The 20767-nt window shown below is 37.4% G+C and overlaps 1 protein-coding gene across 1 annotated transcript in view; it reads left to right on the top strand.

Moving 5' to 3' along the window:
* LOC128858687 (scoloptoxin SSD14) overlaps positions 1-18915 on the top strand; it is a 45176-nt gene extending 26261 nt beyond the window's left edge. Inside the window, exons 2-7 of the mRNA XM_054095154.1 lie at positions 2944-3096; positions 3179-3393; positions 10264-10657; positions 10743-11180; positions 13204-13444; positions 15950-18915. Of these exons, the coding sequence (XP_053951129.1) occupies positions 2944-3096; positions 3179-3393; positions 10264-10657; positions 10743-11180; positions 13204-13444; positions 15950-16240 (1732 nt within the window). The 3' untranslated portion in view covers positions 16241-18915. The remainder of the gene's footprint in view (positions 1-2943; positions 3097-3178; positions 3394-10263; positions 10658-10742; positions 11181-13203; positions 13445-15949) is intronic.
* Positions 18916-20767: the final 1852 nt, after the last annotated feature.

Below are 20767 nucleotides of genomic sequence, written 5' to 3'. Positions count from 1 at the left end.
GGCATTTCAATTGTTGACTACTTTTTCCAATAAATCTAAATGAGCTCAATGAGCAAAAATGCGTCACAAACGATGGTCATTTGGCTTAATTCTTGCACGAATTGTATTTTATAGGCTCGTAAGCCAAGATCCCTACGTAAAATTGGCCATGTAGTCGAGGCACAAAGGCAAACAAGTTAAGAATGACCACGAACTGACATTGCGGCGTCTTCTTTAATACTTCGCTCTATTAACCTCACGAACAGATTTACTTTTTTCAAAGTAAATTTCCACAATTTGGAAGCGTTGTGCTGGCATTAAATGATTCATGATGACTTGCCAAACCTTACTGATTGGAAATGTCAGCACAGTTAACCATTATCAGCTGTCAAACTACAGTTATTGATATTGGCAGTTCTCGTGCAGCTAAAAAACACCCGATATAAGGATCTGATAAGTAGTTTTGGAAACTATTTCGGCGCAGAAAACCTATAGTCGCGTACGCTTGAGATTCGAAAAGGTTGATGTGATTATTATATAGCGAAAAATATGAATCAAATATAATACCTAGGCCTTTAATTTCATCAATCTTCTGAAGAACAGTATCGGAGACGCTATAGGACGTGCGTAATATTTTGATGCTTTTGGAAAATGTTCGAGTTTCTCGCGCATTAGTTGAATTTAAGGGGGGAGCCTGGTTTATGAGGTCTAAAAATTGCATCTCTTTGCGATTTTTTTTTTTTTAAGGAAAAAATTAATTTAGCACTGCAAAGTTTTTTCTATCTTTTAATGAACATTTAAAAAGCATACAAAATTTTTGTACTGGTTAAAATAAGTTGAAAAAAATGTTTAACATAGAAATTAGTATAGCGCTGCAACGCTGGAATTTCCAACTGGCGTACAAGATACAGCTCGTAATTATTATCTAAAGCAAAAAATTCAAATGGATTTCTAATTATCATGATTTTTTATTCTAAATGAACTAAGAAAACTGAGAGAATTTCCAAAATTTCAACTTTTTGGAGGTTTTAAAAAAAAAAATGCCTTTCTATAAAAAAAAATTCACTTCAACTTGGTATAAAAATCTTGAAAAATTTTTTTTTATCTATTTTGTTAGTTCAAATAGAAGAGAATTTAGTACTGAAGGGAACAAGCTATGATTCATTTCAAGAGGTTCATTAGTTTTTTTTCATTCTTGTACGCCAGTTCAAAGAAATCATATAAATGAAAAGTCGAGAAAAGAAGATAAAGTTTGTACTATAGCTGTCCAGTCACAGCGTAACTACCTAACGCTCGCCTACCTTTGGCTTTGTATCTACGGAAATATTGAGAATTAGGCTTTGTAACTTTGTGTGAATATTCTGAAATATATTAGGAATCGCTTAAAACGAAAAAAAAAAAAAAAAAAATTGATTGTTTTGACCTTATAAACCAGGCTCCCCCCTTAATACCATTTTAATGGGATTAGACATAGACGGACGTTACTGGAACGTTACTTTTCATAGTATTGGGTAGTCGAAAAAGTCTTTTCGTATTTCTAATCAAACTTCAACTCATTTTTTTTTTATTTATAATGAACTTTATTAAACCAAATATGTACCATTTTGGTCGACCACCTTTTGCCATTTTTCTTCTAGAGACATTATTCCATCAGTGTGAAACTTTTGTGGTTTTTCGACGAAAAACTGCGACAACTTTACTACATTAAGGGAGTTCTGCATTGACCGAACCAAATGGTCGTCCGATGGTGCAAGGTCAGGGCTATATGGTGGATGCATCAAAACTTCCCAGCCAAGCTCTCCCAGTTTTTGCCGAGTCATCAAAGATGTGTGTGGCCTAGCGTTGTCCTGATGGAAGACGACACCCTTTCTGCTGATCAGTTCTGACCGTTTTATTTCGATTGCTTGCGTCAATCTCATCAGTTGTTGACAGTGAAGTGTAGAATCAATCGTTCAAGCAGGCTGGAGCAGCTCATAGTGGATGATTCCTTTCCAATCCCACCAAACACGCAGGATAACCTTTCGAGACGTCAATCCTGGCTTTGCGACCATTTGTTGAGCTTCACCACCCTTGCACCATGATCATTTTCGCGCATTATTGTCGTATTTGATCCACTTTTCGTCTCCTGTTACCATTCGCTTTAGAAATGGTTCGATTTCATTTCGTTTCAGCAAAAAATCGCAGATGTTAATTCGGTCCATTAAAATTTTCACAGACAATTCATGTGGTACCCAAACATCGAGCTTCTTTTTGTAACCAGCCTTTTTTAAATGGTTCGAAAACGTTTGATGATGAATGTTTAGTGCCTTGGCGATGTCATGGCAGCTTATGTGACGGTTCTGGTCAATCTTTTCCATAATTTCATCGACATTTTCAAGGATAGGTCGACCGGAGCGAGGTGCATCTTTCACATCGAAATTTCCAGAACGGAAGCGAGCGAACCATTGTTGTGCTACACGAACTGATAGAGCATCGTCTCCGGAAACTTCACAAGTTTCATTGGAGGCTTGCGTGGCATTCTACCCTTTTTTATACAAAAATTTCAAAATATAGCGAATTTCTTCATTATTTTCACACATTTTTGAACAGCTATAACTTTTTTTCAATTTCTCCGAATTTAATTTTTTTTGGTTAAATGAAGCTTAAAATGTCACCTTTCTAACACCATGTGATATGACACAATGTGATTGGTAGCACTAGAGATAGATGACTCCAACGACATCAATTGACAAAATACGAAAAGACTTTTTCGACTACCCAATATTTTATCTCTTCCCTTTCAATCGTACATATTTGTTTGTTAAGTGCTTATCTTCGCACACTTTCTACGCAAAAATTCTTTTACTCTGTAAGATTCTAATGTCATAGACTGTATAAATTGTATTGAATTGAACATTGAAACCGTGTTATAATCTCTATAAATACACATTACAAATAAAAAATTTGTTTCTTCCAACATTGCAGAATAGTTTTAAACAAAAAAGTATTAATATGGGCTGTGATAGCTGCATTGGTGGTAATAGCCATCACCCTTGGATTAGTATTTGGCTTGAAGAGCGAGTCACGCATCACTGCCGCCGTGGTATCCAATGGAATCGGTTGTGCCGATATAGGCAGGTATGTTACACTGCGTTTACATTGCTATTATTCTTACAATGAACCCCTGGGATTTAATAATATTGCAATAAATTCATTGCAGTCAAATGTTGGATGACGGCGGCTCAGCGGTGGATGCTGCCATTGCCACACTGCTTTGTGAAGGTGTCCTTCTACCACAAAGTATGGGACTTGGCGGAGGCTTTTTTGCAACCATTTATACCAAATCTACGCGTAAAGTTGAGACTTTGGTAGCACGTGAAACGGCACCGGCCGCAGCGCACAAGAACATGTTTGTGGGTGAATCAAATGTTTCAGGTTAGTACAACAACACTTTTTTCTATTTTATTGCTGTGGATTGCGTGCGGTGTTCGACGTTGAAAAAGCTACATTGGAAATATTTATAGACTTGCAAAAGATAAAACATTTGCCGGCTCTTTATGCACACTCATTAACTTTTATACGCATATGGACACACGTACGAGATATCTCTAGTGGATGAATTGCGTTTCACGTTTTGACGAAAATTTCGCAAATGATTAAATACCTAAATTATTTCCTTATCTAAATCGCTCTTAATACACATATTTTACTTTGGTTTATAGCTGCCAGTACTGTTCGCTTATCTGTGTATATTTTAATGATTATTATCGTTATTATAGCCATAAATCGATAAGCCGCCAAAGTATTTATGGAAAAGTCCATTCATGAGTTGATCTGGTCTTAATGACTTCCACAACTAATTAAATGGTATAATGACTTTTTAAGTTCTTGAGAATCAATAAAAGAAGAAAGCGGAAAGATCAGCAAACATAGTAACAAATTTGCAATATGCCGCGCTGCTGTTATTTGTGAACACAGGTGTACTGGGTATGAATGTCGAACACTTGTGCGTTATAACTATTGGAATAACATTTTTTTATTTAAGAAAAATTTGATTCTACACCTATTTTAACTCCAAATATAAACATCGGCTTATTTACAATGTTCATAGGCCTGAAAGTTGGAAGAGCAGCGAACTTTGCATTTCCTATCAGGTGCAATTTTATTTGTTTTTAATAAAACAAGTCACAGTGAACTTAAACCTAATTTAAACCAGCTTTGAATGTAAAGTTTACTGGACTAAAAGAGCTGTGCATTTTTTGTAAATAAATATTTTTAATTAGTAAATACAAAAGTAGAAGAAAATAATAAATTTCAGACGACAGTTGTTGTTAGAATTATTGAAAAAGTACAGGGTGAACAATATGAAGTGTTACCAACTTCACACTGCTTGTATCTGTAAAACAGCTCATGACATCAACGTCAAAATTGTTCTAATGACAGTTCAATACATTGTTTATAAGCCATCAAAAGCATTTGCGTCTCAGTTTTGTTGAATTTTTTTTTTTCTGTGATGGAATTCAAAGGTAATAGAGTGATTGCGTTATAACAGGTGGCGGTAAAGTAATCCTCCTATCAGAAAATGCTTCAAATTTTGCGATTGGCCCCTAATGTCAGTTCTGTTTTGACATTTTTGTAGTAAACACATGCGAAATACACATTAATAAACAATGTTACGCTACACTGCTCCAGAACGAGGAATATTGCTGACTACTCACAACGTGAATTTCGTCGCCGATTTCCTCGCCGTCCAACGCCTACTGGTGAAACACTGCGACGTTTAGCCGCTCGCCTCGAAGAGACTGGCACAACACGAGATGCTGCTAGGCGTGGCAGACCCCGGAGTAGCCGTTTAGCAGAGAATATTGCTGCTGTAGCCGAGGATGTCATGGAAGCGCCGTCGACATCGACCAGACGACGTCAGCTGTTAGCTGCTGATCGCCAATCGCGTCTAACATACGCTCAAGCCATCCTTAATCACCACCAAGAGGAAGATGATTTTTCATCAAAAATAATCATGAGTGATGAGGCCCATTTCCATCTTAGCGGGTACGTAAAGAAGCAAAATTTACGCTTCTAGTGCACTGAAAATCCGCGTGTAACCCACGAAGAGACATTACACCCGCTCAAAGTCACTGTATGGTGTGCTGTTTTCGCTGGAGGAGTCATCGGACCTTTTTTCTTCGAAGACGTCGCTGGCCAAACGGTTACTGTGAATGGTGAGCGCTACAGAGCAATGATCAACGAGTTCTTTTTGCCGCAACTTAATGAATTGGGATTGGAAAACATGTGGTTCCAATAGGACGGTGCAACGGCACACACTGCACGTGCCACAACCGATATGCTGAAGGATGCATTCCCCGGGCGCCTAATCTCCCGTTTTGGCGATTTGCACTGGCCAGTAAGATCGCCTGATTTGACCGCTCCAGACTTCTTTTTGTGGGGCTTTTTGAAGTCGCGGGTTTATGTCAACAAGCCTCAGACTGTTGCAGCTCTTAAAGACAATATCCGTCAAGAATGTGAGGACCTATCGCCGGAAGTTTTGGCCAAAGTGATGGAAAATGCCATAAAAAGGGCTCAAATGGCAATCAACTGTGGCGGCGGTCATTTACATGACATCATATTCTCGACTTGATGTAAAAAAAATTAAAAGACCAAATAAAAATAATCCACTGGAAGAATCAAAGTTTTTCTTTTTTTTTTTAATTACAGCCAAAAAACATCGAAGGTTACTTTTGCGCCACCTGTATTTGGCCGGAAAATCACAACCAGTCATTGTTCGTGAGCTCAGTCACCTCAAAGTGAATAAAATATTTGTGTATCGCACTATAAAACGTTACAATGATACTGGTAGCTTTGCAAAACGCTATGGACCAAAAAAAACCGCAACAACGCCAGAAATGATTCGGAAAGTGAAGGCTCGACTTTAACGAAATCCACGTCGAAGTGGAAGAAAAATGACCAAAAAACTGAAAATATCGCAAGACAGCATTCGACGGATATTGAAAAATGAGCTCAAGGTCAAGGCTTACAAGTTCCAAAAAGCACACGATCTTTCACCCCAGCAAAAAAAAGTTCGGAGCGAAAGAACAATGGAGTTGTTGCGCTTGCACGAACGTGGCGAATTTCCTAACATTGTGATTTCTGATGAAAAAAATTTTCCAATTGAGCAGTTCATAAACACTCAAACCGATCGTTATTACTTGACCGAACGCTCATACGAGAATTTGAGCCTACGTATGGCCACTCGAAACAATTTCCGATCGCAAGTAATGGTTTGGGCCGCAGTGACCGCTGATGGACGCTCTCCAATCGTTTTTATCGAGCCTGGTGTCAAAGTGAATGCGACTTATTATCGGGAAAATGTTTTAGAAGCTGCTTTAGAGCCGTGAACATGCAAACATATCGGTCGTAGACCATGGACGTTCCAACAGGACTAGGCACTGTCTCATAAAGCTCGTGTGAACCAAGAATGGTTAAAAAATCATGTTCCACACTTCATTTCGTCTACACAATGACTTTCGAATTCGTCAGACGCAAATCCGATGGACTATTTCATCTGGTCCATTTTGTAGAGCAAGGTGAGGACTAAAAAATATGCCAGTATGGGTGCGCTGAAAAAAGCGATTATACAAGAATGGGCCAAAATACCTCAAGATCACATTTGTGCAGCATGCAACTAATTTTTTTACCGTTTGAGGGCTATAGTCAAGGCAAAAGGTGGTCATATCGAGCTGCAGTGTTGTCTTTGAATCAATAAAAACTAATTTCACTCAAAAAAGTTATGGTGTTTTGAATAGGTAACACTTCATATCGTTCACCCTGTAGTTTACACTTAATTTAAATTGGAATTTTTAGCTGATTTTATCTTTTTGGTTACAATTTTTGCAACAATTTTGTTAGTTGTAGATAATTTTAGTTCGGGGAAAAAGAAATACATTATTTTCTTGATAGATAACTGTAGAGATCGATATCTCTTAAAGTATCGACCAGATAATTTAAAGTTTATGCTCATTGTCAAGGTGACATATCACACTAAAACAATTTTTTCTCGCTGTTTCTGTGTGTTCTATTCAGTTGTGAGTTTTAAGGTACCATTATGGTTCGCACTCAAGGTGGAAAGGTTATTCCTACTTTGTTCCACCACTTTGCCTTTAAAAGAGAAATCTGCGATTAGTAGCCTACAAGCTTCGCCAGTACTTCCGCCTGGAATACACTGAAGGCATTGGGGAGACGCACATATTTTTAAATTTTAAGTCTATGAGAATATATACCAGCTGCAACACCACAATCCATTTTACTGCCATCTGTATAGACTGTAGTGTCGAAGTTGTTTAGTGAGAGCCCCGTATTCCATTCCTCCTTAGATGGAAAGAGAGTGGTAAAATTCCTATTGAATGTTACCGACGGGACGATGTAGTTGCCCTCACCGAGATTAACTGAGTTTGTCACAATACTCGTAATAGACTGGCATGCTCATAAGTTTTTTTCTTTCCAGCGACCTCCTTCATTTAACCTAAATGCACTCATGGTTGTCGTCTTAATGTGTAGGTCTATTGGAATAAGGTGTGTCAGTGCATTCGAAAGCCTCACTAGGGCATGATTGCACCGACCGTTATTGCACAGGCGGATCATTGTATTCTGCCGAGTAATTTGGTATAATAATCTCTCCCTAGAGCTTTCCCCTAAACTACCGAACCATACGACAAAATTGGTCGTATAACCGCCTTATAAAACCGTAATGTATGCTTAGTTTGAAGACCCCCAGTTTACACGAAGGATACAAACAAATTTTAGCTTAAACAACTTTTCTTTGGTATTCGTTTGCAATTATTTTCCTCTCCTTCGGAATAAAATTAATACTACTTTGTCCTGCTATAAGTTCTGTTAAAAGTTAAATCTGCTATAGATATGAAATTATAATAATTTTTTGAATGAAATTAGTTTTATTTAATCATGTAAATATTAAAAAAAAATATATTTTCATTCGAAATGGCCACCAAACCCTCAAATGATTAGGTCATTCAGCTGTTGCAACACTCACGGTTTCCATGGAGATTGACGTGGCTGCTCGAACCAAAGATTGTTTGAGACTCTCCAAGTTTCTGTGAGGAGTTTTCGTCATTTTGCTTATCAAAAACTTCTACAACAGTGAACATAATATTTTCATGGCTGCTTGCATCTATCGAGCTTAACATTGGGTAGTCGAAAAAGTCTTTTCGTATTTCTAATCAAACTTCAACTCATTGTTTTTTATATTTATAATGAACTTTATTAAACCAAATATGTACCATTTTGGTCGACCACCTTTTGCCATTTTCTTCTAGAGACATTATTCCATCAGTGTAAAACTTTTGTGGTTTCTCGACGAAAAACTGCGACAAGTAATTTTCACAGGCTTCTCTTGAAGCCAACTTTACTCCATTAAGGGAGTTCTGCATTGACCGAAACAAATAGTAGTCCGATGGTGCAAGGTCAGGGCTATATGGTGGATGCGTCAAAGCTTCCCAGCCAAGCTCTCCCAGTTTTCGCCGAGTCATCAAAGATGTGTGTGGCCTAGCGTTGTCCTGATGGAAGGCGACGCCCTTTCTGCTGATCAGTTCTGACCGTTTTTTTTCGATTTCTTGCTTCAATCTCATCAGTTGTTGACAGTAAAATGTAGAATCAATCGTTCGAGCAGGCTGGGGCAGCTCATAGTGGATGATTCCTTTCCAATCCCACCAAACACACAGCATAACCTTTCGAGACGTCAATCCTGGCTTTGCGACCATTTGTTGAGCTTCACCACCCTTGCACCATGATCATTTTCGCGCATTATTGTCGTATTTGATCCACTTTTCGTTTTCTGTTACCATTCGCTTCAGAAATGGTTCGATTTCATTTCGTTGCTGAAACGCAGAATCGCAGATGTTAATTAGGTCCATTAAATTTTTCACATACAATTCATATGGTACCCAAACATCGAACTTCTTTTGTAACCAGCCGTTTGATGGTGAATGTTTAGTGCCTTGGCGATGTCAAGGCAGCTTATGTGACGATCCTGGTTAATCTTTTCCATAATTTCATCTACTTTTTCAACGATAGGTCGACCGGAGCGAGGTGCATCTTTCACATCGAAATTTCTAGAACAGAAGCGAGCGAACCATTGTTGTGCTACACGAACTGATGCAGCATTGTCTCCGTAAACTTCACAAATTTCATTGGTGGTCTGCGTGGCATTCTTCTCTTTTATACAAAATTTTCAAAATATAGCGAATTTAATTTTTTTTTGCTTAAATGAAGCTTAAAATGTCACCTTTCTAACACCATATGATACGACACAATGTGATTGGTACCACTGAAGAGAGATGACTCCAACGACATCTATTGACAAAATACGAAAAGACTTTTTCGACTATCCAATATTTTTCAAGCGCGTTGCCACTCTTTTCCCTGTGTAACTTCAGACGTTTGGGGAAAACGATTGATCGTGCGATAAGAAAACACTCTCGAAATATTAAATTTTTTCAGCATTTTGTAAATCTCACTTGCACTTTTGCCACACTTTTGTAATCCAATCACAGCAATGCGATTTTCCTTAGCTCCGCACTTCATTGTTAACAAGCGAAATTTGCACGAAACTGAGTATAATTTATAAGTAGACAATCCAAACGAACAAAAGCAAAAATAGCGAAACTTTTTTCTGCGAATTTGTTTCCGTCTTCTGCAAATACTCAGCGGCCTGCTCCGCTTTAAGGCTCAAAGCGAGCTCACAATGGAGAACTGTCACACATGGACATTCAACCATTTTACACTCCTACACGGATATACCCAGTGACTGTGATTATAACCCTCCCATTCTTTGCTTCGAAAGGAATTTCCTAATGAAAATCCCTTCTAGACTGGAATGCCTTGAAAAAGATCCAACACCCAACACACCCGTTAAGATCTACACGGACGGTTTTTAAAATCCTACCTCTTAACGAATATAGATAATCTATACACTTTAGGTATCAAGCTCAGGATGGTTCAATATGGAGAGGGAAATGTAGCGCAGCCCCCGCGGCTCACAACGGACCCATTCCGTGGTCTAAGTGGCATCGTTGTCTCTATGTGCGATGCGGCTGCCAAACCTACCTACCTACCTACCTTGTTTCCGCCGTATGCATTGTAAAATTTGTCACAGGGTTTATGGCATGACTAAGTATATAAAAAAGTACCACAAGAGAAGAAATATTGCAGGCTTGAATTTTAGCTTAACATATATGACTTTTATTGAAGCTTATTGTTCTATCAAACGAAACTCATTTATTTTTCTGTTCAAAGGCGCCCGATCCGGAGCTGTACCTGGAGAAATACTTGGTTATTGGGAAATGCATCAAAAATATGGACGCCTTCCTTGGAAATATCTCTTTCAGCCAACCATAAAATTATGCAAAGAAGGCCATTGGGTTTCTAAATATCTTGCTGCGGCGCTCAAATCCAAAGAGGAAGCAGTCCGTAGCGAGCCAACAATGGCAGAGATATTTGTGAAAGAAGATGGTACAATCTATGTTGAAGGTGACTACCTGAAACGTCCCCAATTGGCGATTACACTAGAAAAAATTGCGGAAAATGGCGCTGGAGAGTTGTATGATGGCGGAGAAATCGGCAAAATGTTTGTAGAAGATATTAAAGACTTGGGTGGGATTATTACTGAAGAAGATTTGAAAAATTACACGTACGTAAATACATTAAAATATGCTGTTACAAAATAATGAAAAAATTAACGCTTAAAAAAAATGTATATCCTTTTTTCTACGCAGGGTTCGCTGGGAGAACAATAGTCACATTGCAGCGAATATAACTGGTGGCTACACGCTCTACACAACTCCTCTACCATCCAGTGGAGCTGTACTGGCCTTTATGTTTAACGTTTTGACCGATCTATATACCAACAGCACGGAGACATACTGGCAACGGGTAATTGAAACATTCAAGCACGCCTATGGGCAACGCACTAACCTCGGCGATATGGAAATGGAGCCTGATCTCAAAGAGTCTATAGCAGCAACTTTAAACAACTTAATAAGCCAAGAATTTGCTGATCGCGTGCGCACATTAATCTATGACAATAGGACTTTTAGTAATTATGATTACTATGGAGCCAACTTCACAACTGTTGAGGATCACGGAACAGCCAACATGGCGGTATTGGCAGCGAATGGTGATGCTGTGACTGTTACCAGTACAATAAACAATTAGTAAGTTTAATCAAATGTAGGCAAGTTGTGCTTAATTTTCATAAAATTTCGGCAGCTTGCCGATGTATCGATATTGGGTACTAACAAGTACTCAAATGTACGCAGTACTAGACTTCAATTTGAAATTTGAAATTGTACTCAGTATGAATTCACTGTCACGCTCTGTATAAGCATTATATATACTTGTCCTCAGTGTTGAATTACAGTGCTCAGAAGAAAGAAGTCAGTACTATAAGTACATGAATATTAAAGCGAGATGAGAATATTTACTCTGGTACTCAGTAATATTCAATTGATTGCTCTTCGAGCTGTTTTCTTTGCAAACTGAGGGCCTCAAGATGCTCATCATCAATGTTGGCTGGCTAGCTCTAGTCGGGTGTTCGCCCGCTGCAACATATGCCTCCCATTATCTTCCATTCCCGAAATCCCAAAAAATCCGCGTATTAATCTACACCGTCAATACAACTGCACGGTGGGCGGCTCCTTCTTCTCTGCCTGGGACATTTTCCACAAAGTAATTGATGAGGTGGGTAATCGAGATTAGGTAATATGTGACCTGCCCATCTCAGTCTCTTGATTATTATGTTGTTTATTACTGACTGGTGCACGTACACTTTTTCGAGTTCATGATTGTAGCGCTTCCGCCATTCGCCTTTATCACATAAAGCACCATAGATTTTTCGCAGAGCTCCCAAAAGATCAGCAGCTTCTGTTTATCCGCATATCTAAGTGATCAAATTTCACTACCGCATATTAAATGTGGGTATAATAATTGAGAATCTCGGTGAAATATAAAAAAATTAAGAAAAAGTATTTTCTAATAGCGGTCGCCCCTCGGCAGGCAATGGCAAACCTCCGAGTGTATTTCTGCCATGAAAAAGCTTCTCATAAAAAATATCTGCCATTCGGAGTCGGCTTGAAACTGTGGATGTGAATGGAAGGACTATTTGTGGAACAACATCAAGACGCACACCACAAATAGGAGGAGGAGCTCGGCCAAACACCCAAAGAGGGTGTACGCGCAAATTAAATATATATATATATTAGGGCTTGTCGATTTAAAAATCGCTCATTGCTCTGTGAAAATCGAATTCTAGGGATCAAAATAAGAAACTTTGCCGAAGGAACCATACCTCTAAAACGAATTCTGATGTCCTCCAATTTGGGTCGAACGAAAAATCCCACTTTGACCCATTTAGAGTGCTCCAATCGAGTCCAAATGTATGACCGACACCCACTAACTTTGGACGGCCGATCCACCCATGCCAGTGGCACACCCCCTGGAACTCCCCTGGGGGGTTCCCCATACAATCATTTCAAAATATCACCATTTTTGGCCTTTACATGAGAAAAGAAACTAAAAAGTTCGACGCAAATTGGGGGACATCAGAATTCGTTTTAGAGGAATGGTTCCTTTGGCAAACTTTTTTATTTTGATCCCTAGAATATGATTTTCACAGAGCAATGGGCGATTTTTTTGCCTCCCCACAAATCGACCCGGCCTATATTATATTATATATATATAATAATTGAGAGATGCAGCGAAATCTTCGTTCTCTTGTCTAGAAGGCGGCTCTTTAGGTGATTGCACAATGAGAAATAGCAGTGGTTCGCCATAAGGGTTATGTGACCAGTTGAGTGCTGCAGAAAGTTTGTTGTCATCATTAATGGCCACTCCTAGTTTTTCCACTACTCACCGTTTTTGAGTATTTTACCCACATTGGGTCTGACAGAGTTCGATGAAGTGCGCTTTAGTTATGGCTTCATTTATTTCTATGCCCATATTTTTTACTGCTCTTTCTATTCTATACTTTGAAAAGCTTCTTTCAAAATAGGTAACGAGAAAGTAATAATGCCTATGTCGTCCACGTAAGTCAGCAAGTGAACCGATTTAAATAAAATGGTTGAAGATCAGCTCATTTAAAATAAAGCACCCGATACTTTTAAAAGTGCTCCGTTCCCATCAATATCTGTGAAATGATGTTTGAGTGTTGTAAATTATTATAATTTTTTTTTTTCACAGTTTTGGTTCTAAAGTTCGATCACGGCGCACTGGTATTATTCTCAACGACGAAATGGACGACTTTTCGACTCCAGGTATTGTGAATGGCTTCGGCATACCCGCCTCACCGGCTAATTACATACAACCCGGAAAAAGACCCATGTCGTCCATGTGCCCCACCATCGTAATCGATCATGATGGCAACGTGAAAATGCTTGTGGGCGCTGCTGGCGGTAGCAAGATCACCACAGCGGTTGCAGTGGTATGTATTCAATTTATTTATTTATTAATCATTTTATTTATTTATGTATATATTAATTTCTTCAGTTTAAGGGTGGTTTCTTACCGATGTACAGACTAATTCACGAATTAATACAATATTAACACTAGAATCGAGAAAAGTTTAGTAGTTATTGCATAATTGAGCAATCGCACCAGAGATGCATTAGATGTACAATATTTTTTGTAAGGTTCGATTAAGCAACCAAGCGGTGACTTCCTAGATTATGGGGAGAAAAATGATTCTGAAACAGGCCAGATAGCTCATTACAGTTGTTATTTCCAGTGATACAAAGAATATTGAGTGAGTACAAAGATTATTGAGGAATGAATTCTACTATCGGACAGGGATTACAGTCCAAGTAATTTGCGCCGGCCAATTTTTTTTTCGCACGCTGAGTTTCAAGACAAGAGACGCCAAATGATAGAAACAGTTGTTTGCTGGCAGGCAATGGCAAACCTCCAAGTGTATTTCTGCCATGAAAAGAAGCTCCTCATAAAAAACCATCTGCCGTTCGGTGGCGGTGCAAAACTGTAAACGTCACTCCATTTGTTGAAAAACATCAAGACGCACACCGCAAATAAGATGAGGGTCTCGGCCAAAATTACAACAAAGGGTGTGCGCCCTAATTATAGGTATATAACCATTATAGTAAGACCGCGATCAGATAGGGAGACTTCAAAATCTGAGAGTCATTAAAATCCTTAGAGAAAGAAATTTGGCTTTCTAGTAAAAGTCATAAAAGAACTTATTTTCACGTTATTTACATAGATGGTTCATAGACCAGCATTGCTCAAATGCATGCAGAATAGGCTGTATGTAGGTTTCGACCTCGGACAATTGGCAAACCTAAAATGGATCGGTAAATCAGTAACGAAAATAGTGAAAAGCAATGGAGCTCAGTGATTGCTATTTTTACAAATAGCTGTAATTTTACCAGGAAACTAGCAAAGAACAACGAGAGTTTTTCCATCTATCCCATAATGCAACGACTGAAGCTAAAGTATTAAAAAATCGACTTTATCGAAAGGCTTTCGATAAATCTGCGTAAATTACATCCAGTTGAGCGTAATTATTGAAGGCATTAATTATTTGGTTGGTGACTAAGATGACGTTAGAGCAGATCGATTTTCAGGGAACGAATGTCCGCAACTACTACAAAATACTAATTTGAAAATCTGATTGATCTGATGAAAAAATTATAGGTTTTTAGTTATCGGACGGCTCTTTGCTCTTTAACGGAATTATAGGAATATATATATGTAGGTACATAAATAGATAGTTACAGGCATCGTTGCGTTCCCCTTATTTAAACAGATGTTCAATCATGCACGGTTTCCATGAATCGTTAAAAACAATGGGATCTAAATATTTCTTGAACAGCGAAGATAAAGTGTGAACAATGATTTCAACACAGATTTTAAGTAAATTGTGAAGAAAATCCCCCATTATTCTGTTTTGGAATTGATCTTTAGTTTCGACATTGCTTGCATCTCATTTTTTACACAAATGTGGATGGAAGTTATGGTTTTTACTGGCAGTAGTGAAGGATGAGCTGTACATGGACATGGCCCTGTCGTCCGAATGGATACAAACGCGCCAGATTTAACGATGTTTGAAGCTGGTAGCAGAGGAAAAGAAACTCCTCCACTGCACTGGCTTCACTCGGAATTTTTAATTGGCTTCGATTAGCTTGTGAATGAAACTTGGCCGCTTAGATGGTTACTGCATCAATAAGGAAGAAAAAGTGAGAGATTAAGAAATGATTTAGTATAGTATTCTTTATACAGCTTTTGAAAAAAAACTTACCAACAACTCGCGTGAGTTTTCAATGGTTTCAGAAATTTGGGTATTTGACCGAGATCCTATTCTTATTTGTGTGTGCGCTTTGATGTTTTTCCCAAATGGCCTTTGCCATTGAGCGGCAGATGGCTTTTTATGAGAAGCTTGCCTGCCCAGGTATTTCAGAAATATTTCCCTCATATTCTAAGCTGATTGGAAAACCAGTAGCTTTCCATAATGACTAAATCTTTAGTGATTCGATTTAAGGCTTGTTTCAGCAGAAAACAAGTACGACTTTGATAAAAGGGGGAAGAGTGAATTGTTTTCTTAACTTGAGCAAATATCAGTGATCATTTTCCAACTTTTTTGATTTAATATTTTTAAAAGCTTCGCACTTCGCATTCTTTAAATTTGATAATTTTGAATCAAGTCTTGGATATTTGTAGGCCCATAACTGATAGTTTTAGAGCGACCTATTTTGTTATTACGAGTGAAAGTTTCTTATGCCAAATATCATGAAAAATAGTGGGGTCATCTGAAGAATTCAATACATATTATTCGGCATGCGACCATATCCAAGCCGTCAGTCGGTTGTAGAGAAGAAAAATTGAATAAAAAGAGAAGAGAAATGCTTAGACATAGAATATTAGATATTATAACTCAGTGATTGAAATAAATAACAATGACTATTTTTTTAATTTCCAGGCGATCATCAAATACCTTGTTCTCAATGAGTCTCTAAGTGAATCTATTAACGGTGGAAGGCTACACCATCAGTTGGCTCCAATGCAAGTAGACTTTGAATCCGCAGTCTCAACATCAATACGAGAGTATCTCAGTAAAGTGGGTCATATACTAAATGAGTTAGAGGAAGGTACTGGATTTGCCGCTGTCACTGCAATCGGTATGCGCGACGGTGTTCCAGAGCCATTTTTTGATCGACGACGTGTAGGAAGTGTTTCTACATTAACTCTTCGAAATAAAATGATTCATTAATTTAATGACCTACTTATACTTACATATATACATTAAATTTTAGAGTATAGAGCATAGAGAAGAGTCACGAGACTTTGCTATTATTCTGTAAGAATTCTTCCAAACTCATTAAGGTTGCTATCGTAACTTAAGTATTTATTTGTGATAATAGATTTGGCGATGCAGAATAACGATTATTTGAAACGCATGTAAGCTAGAACTCAAGGAAATGTCACAAGTGAGCAAACCTTTAATAATTGAATTATGCCAGTAGGTTTTTAAAAGTAAGAAAAACTAGTTTGACATATATTTACATCCTTGGCAGGTGCCTAGGTCGTATCTCCCCTGCATTTTTTGCGGTAATTATTGATTTTTTCTAGATTTTGGTGATTTCGCTAATTACTGTACATATTGTTTTTATAGGTTTAATAGGTTTAAGACATTGTTTTTAATAAAACTCGAAATGAAAAAAAAGAAAATGAAATACCCAATATTTAAGTATTTTCGATAAATCATTTCAGGCTTGCAACTTTCGTTGAGCTTGATTTTAACTACGAGTAAAACCGAATTTATTTACCAAATTTTATTATAAAAATTTGCACAATGCGCACATTGAAAGAAAAAATATATGGCCCCTTCTATTTATTTGTTCAAGAAATTTTTATCGCTTAATCTGTACATATATGTATTTATGTAGATTAGGGTGTCTAACTCTCCACAAAAAAAAAAAAACTAGGGTCTGTCAGACTCACGCACGGTAGAAGTGAAACTTCTAAGTTGGTTGTTCCATGCATGGGAGCCCCGGTTTAGATCTCTATCCCCTCTCTCGTGTTAAATTCAAGTTTTCATATTTTTTTTTCTATATCACTCAACATAAATTTGTGCTATTTATTTTTGTCCTTATTAGCTTCAAATTTGATACTTGGGTGCAGTGTTTCACTTGACGCTAACATTTCTTTGCACTTCCAATGGTAGTTTTTGCTTACTTTTGGCGCGTTAATCAATTTGCTTTGATCACCGAAACGGTTTAAATGTCATTTTACAACCTTCTACTTCAACTATCGTCACTCGTTTGGCAAACGCACTCATTGTATCGCTTCGTCTCCTCCATACCTACCATCTATTTACTTCACAGCAGTTTCTTATTGCTTTCCCGCTTACACACATTCAATCGGCGCTTTATCTGATACTCACACACAGCACTCATTTGCACGGGCTATGGCTATCTATAATACCCGTTGTCGGTTGTCGATTGTCGGTTGCCTGCATGTCGCCAGTCTACTTCAATGCTTACTTGTGTGCTATATACATTTCAGTTCATATTATTTCGAAATTATTCGCTACAGGGTGTGCTAGAGACGTTTGCATTTTTGCACTGGTTTATCTTCTAGAAGAAGAAGAAGGCCAGACGAAGTATTTCGTTGTGTAACTAAGTATTCTTCGATAGAAATTTGTTCAAATACCAGTGTCAAACTAATTTTTAAAGCGAAAATCCTCTATTATAGTCTCCACACGCTATTTACTTGTATATAAAAGAGATAATTGCGGAACATAACATGCATATACAAATTAATGTACGCTCAGTTTGACCCTGTGTACTCTGTTTTTTATTATACATTGATAAAATATAGTTATAATTACAATGGAATCATAGGCACCGTTCAGCGCTTGCGATGCGAGAGAGCGACAGAGAGAGCGAATAGGCGAGAGTGGGAAGGAGCAGCTGCTCCTTGGCCCCGCCCATTTGACGGATTTCGGTAACGCTCCGAACTTACCGTTTCACTCGCCTATTTTCAATCTGCCTTGGGGCCCCCGACGCGCCTAAAGAAGTTTCACTTCAAAAAATTGGTATTGCTTTTCTATCGGAATTATTATAAAATTGATCAAATTTCAAGACTTCTGCTAAAATATTTCCGCTAGCGTTTTTGGCTAGGCACCCTAGTGCAATTATATGAATATGAACATAAAAATATTTTTGGATGACTATCATTCAAAAACAACTAAAAACGATTTTTAACACCGTTGGAAAGCCTATGGATTGTAGATGGCTTGTGTGTATGATACAATTCATTTTAGCAAGATGTTGCCATCTGTTTGCATTAAAAATGTTTTATATTAAGAAATAGGCATAAATACTAAAACATGGACATCAGGGTAAGCATTTTTAAAAAAATTTATTGAAAACAAATTTTTTATAGCGTTGCCACCTAATTTTTTCTTGTAAAAAGTTAATTATTATAAATTTCACTTGAAAATTAAAATACATGTTTAAAATGTCAAATAGTAAAAACAAAATTCTTCCAACAAATTTTTTTTTGATACTGATGTTACCTGAATTTTTTAGAAAAATATCCATTTAGCATAAACTTAACTTCAATATGTACATAGATATGGCATAAATATTAAAACATGGGTATCGAGGTTAGCATTTTTGAGAACACAGGGTGAAAAAAAGTATAGTGTTGCCACTATTTTTTTGCAAATGGCAAATATTAAAAAAAAAATCTTTTAAAAAAAATTGTTTGCATTAGTATTTTATTAGAAATCTATCCACTTAGCATACATTTTACTTCAATATGTATATATGGGAATAAAAAGTTTTTAAATAAGCTTTATAAAGAAATTATTTTTGGTTGGTGTTGCCCCTTGTTTTTTGTTTTGGAAATTGAGCAACTTATTACAAAAATACATTAATTGTAAGAATATATGTATACTTATATCAATGTAAATAAAGATATGATTTTAATCCAATAATAATTTTAAATGGTGTTGCCATCTAACTTTAAAGAAAAGTTTTAATTCAATAAAAAAATGTATTTAAATTATTGAGAGTACGCAAATTGTGAGAACGTGTTATTAAAAAGAGTTTATTGAATGGCGTTGCCAATTAATTTTTAATTCACAGCATATTGGAATTGTATAATAATAAGAAGTATACACATTTGAAGCCTACTTTCTTGAAGCATCATTAGAAGAAAACCTTTTTAGAGAAAGGAGCTCAGGTCTTTGCGTGCGACCAACAAAGATACATAGAAAAATTAACTCACTACTACAGGGCCCGCCATCTATCGTTACGGATTTGAACTAGGTATTATTTGAAGAATGGTAACACTTAGCTGTCATCTGATTTGACAGAAAATTAGTTTTATTCTTCCGCTGAACGAAAATGGTTGTGTATACGCTCAAAGAACGCTGGGAAATATTGCGACATTACTTTGAAAATTATGGTAATGTTGCAGAATGTGTACGAAAATTACGTACGGCAATGGGAAGAAGAAAAGCACCGAATGAAACGTACATATGTGCATTACTTTGCGAAAAAAGTAAGAGAAACTGGGTTGCTTATTGACAAACCAACGCGTGACCGACCAAAAACCGTGCGTACATCCGAAAATATTGCTGCTGTGGCCGAGAGTGTTCGTGAATCCCCAGGAACATCAGTTCACCGTCGTTCTCAACAATTGGACATTTCGGAGACATCATTGAGACGACGCATACAATCGAAAATGTGTTGAAAAATTGGACCGATCGTGCATGGGATGGTGCATGGCTAGCCGAGGCAGCCATATGAATGAAGTTGTGTTCCATCATTAACCGGAAGGATTGTACTTCAAAATAAAAAAAAAAGAGTTTGGAAAAATATTGAGTAGTTGCTTTTTTATAGCATTTTTAATTCCGTAAAGTTATATGGCGGACCCTTTATAATAATTTATGATTCCAAAAATAAAAATAAATCAATAAAGGTAGATGAAGTGACGTATACTTAAAGAGATGTTGAATAGAGCGGATAAACTGTTCTTCCAGTCGAAATTTTTAAATCGCCTGAACGCTTCAGGACTATCAGCACACCAAATCATTTTAAAAACTGGAGCTCCCATAGGTTTACGAGCTAAAAAATTATAAAAGAATATTTCATGTAGAGGCAACTACAGATTTTGACTGGTTTCACCAAAGGAGAATCTGTTTTAATTCCCCAAATTATAATTGCCCTAATAAGTAACCTTTTGAAACTCAAATGACTTCAATTTCTAATTAGTTTGCGGTTTGCAGTGACAGTTTATAAGGGGCAAGGACGCATTTTTAAAAAAGCAATTATTGATCTGCATATTGAATGTTTCTCCTACGCTCCAACTGAGTAACAGAAACAGTGGTCTAACATTATAGTTGACAGTAAGCTCATAAATGGAGGCTTCTGATGAATTTGAGTACCTCTGCAGACCTTTTGTTTCACATCCGAATCTGCCATTCCCAGTCTTTGATTGGTGAGCTCGCATAAGGTTTTGTAGAAGGAGTTTTCAAGTAGCGCAGCCCATTTGTTATCATCATAATGTGCTGATATCTACTGGTACCCAGCCCAACAAAAAAAAGCTCTTTGTTAACTGAGTATTAAGGACAGTTAAGCATTTCTGAGACTGCAGTGCACATAACGCTGTCTGCCAAAATGCATACATCCTTCAAATTTGTGCTTCCTCGAAGGCATTCTCTGACACAGATTTCTTGGCCATAGATTTCCATTTGGACGATTATAGGATAACCGACCTTAGATAT

The sequence above is a fragment of the Anastrepha ludens genome, chromosome 3, assembly GCF_028408465.1.
Source record: "Anastrepha ludens isolate Willacy chromosome 3, idAnaLude1.1, whole genome shotgun sequence".
Taxonomy (NCBI): domain Eukaryota; kingdom Metazoa; phylum Arthropoda; class Insecta; order Diptera; family Tephritidae; genus Anastrepha; species Anastrepha ludens.
The sequence above is the reverse complement of the archived record's forward strand: the minus strand, read 5'-3'. Positions and strand labels throughout refer to the sequence as shown.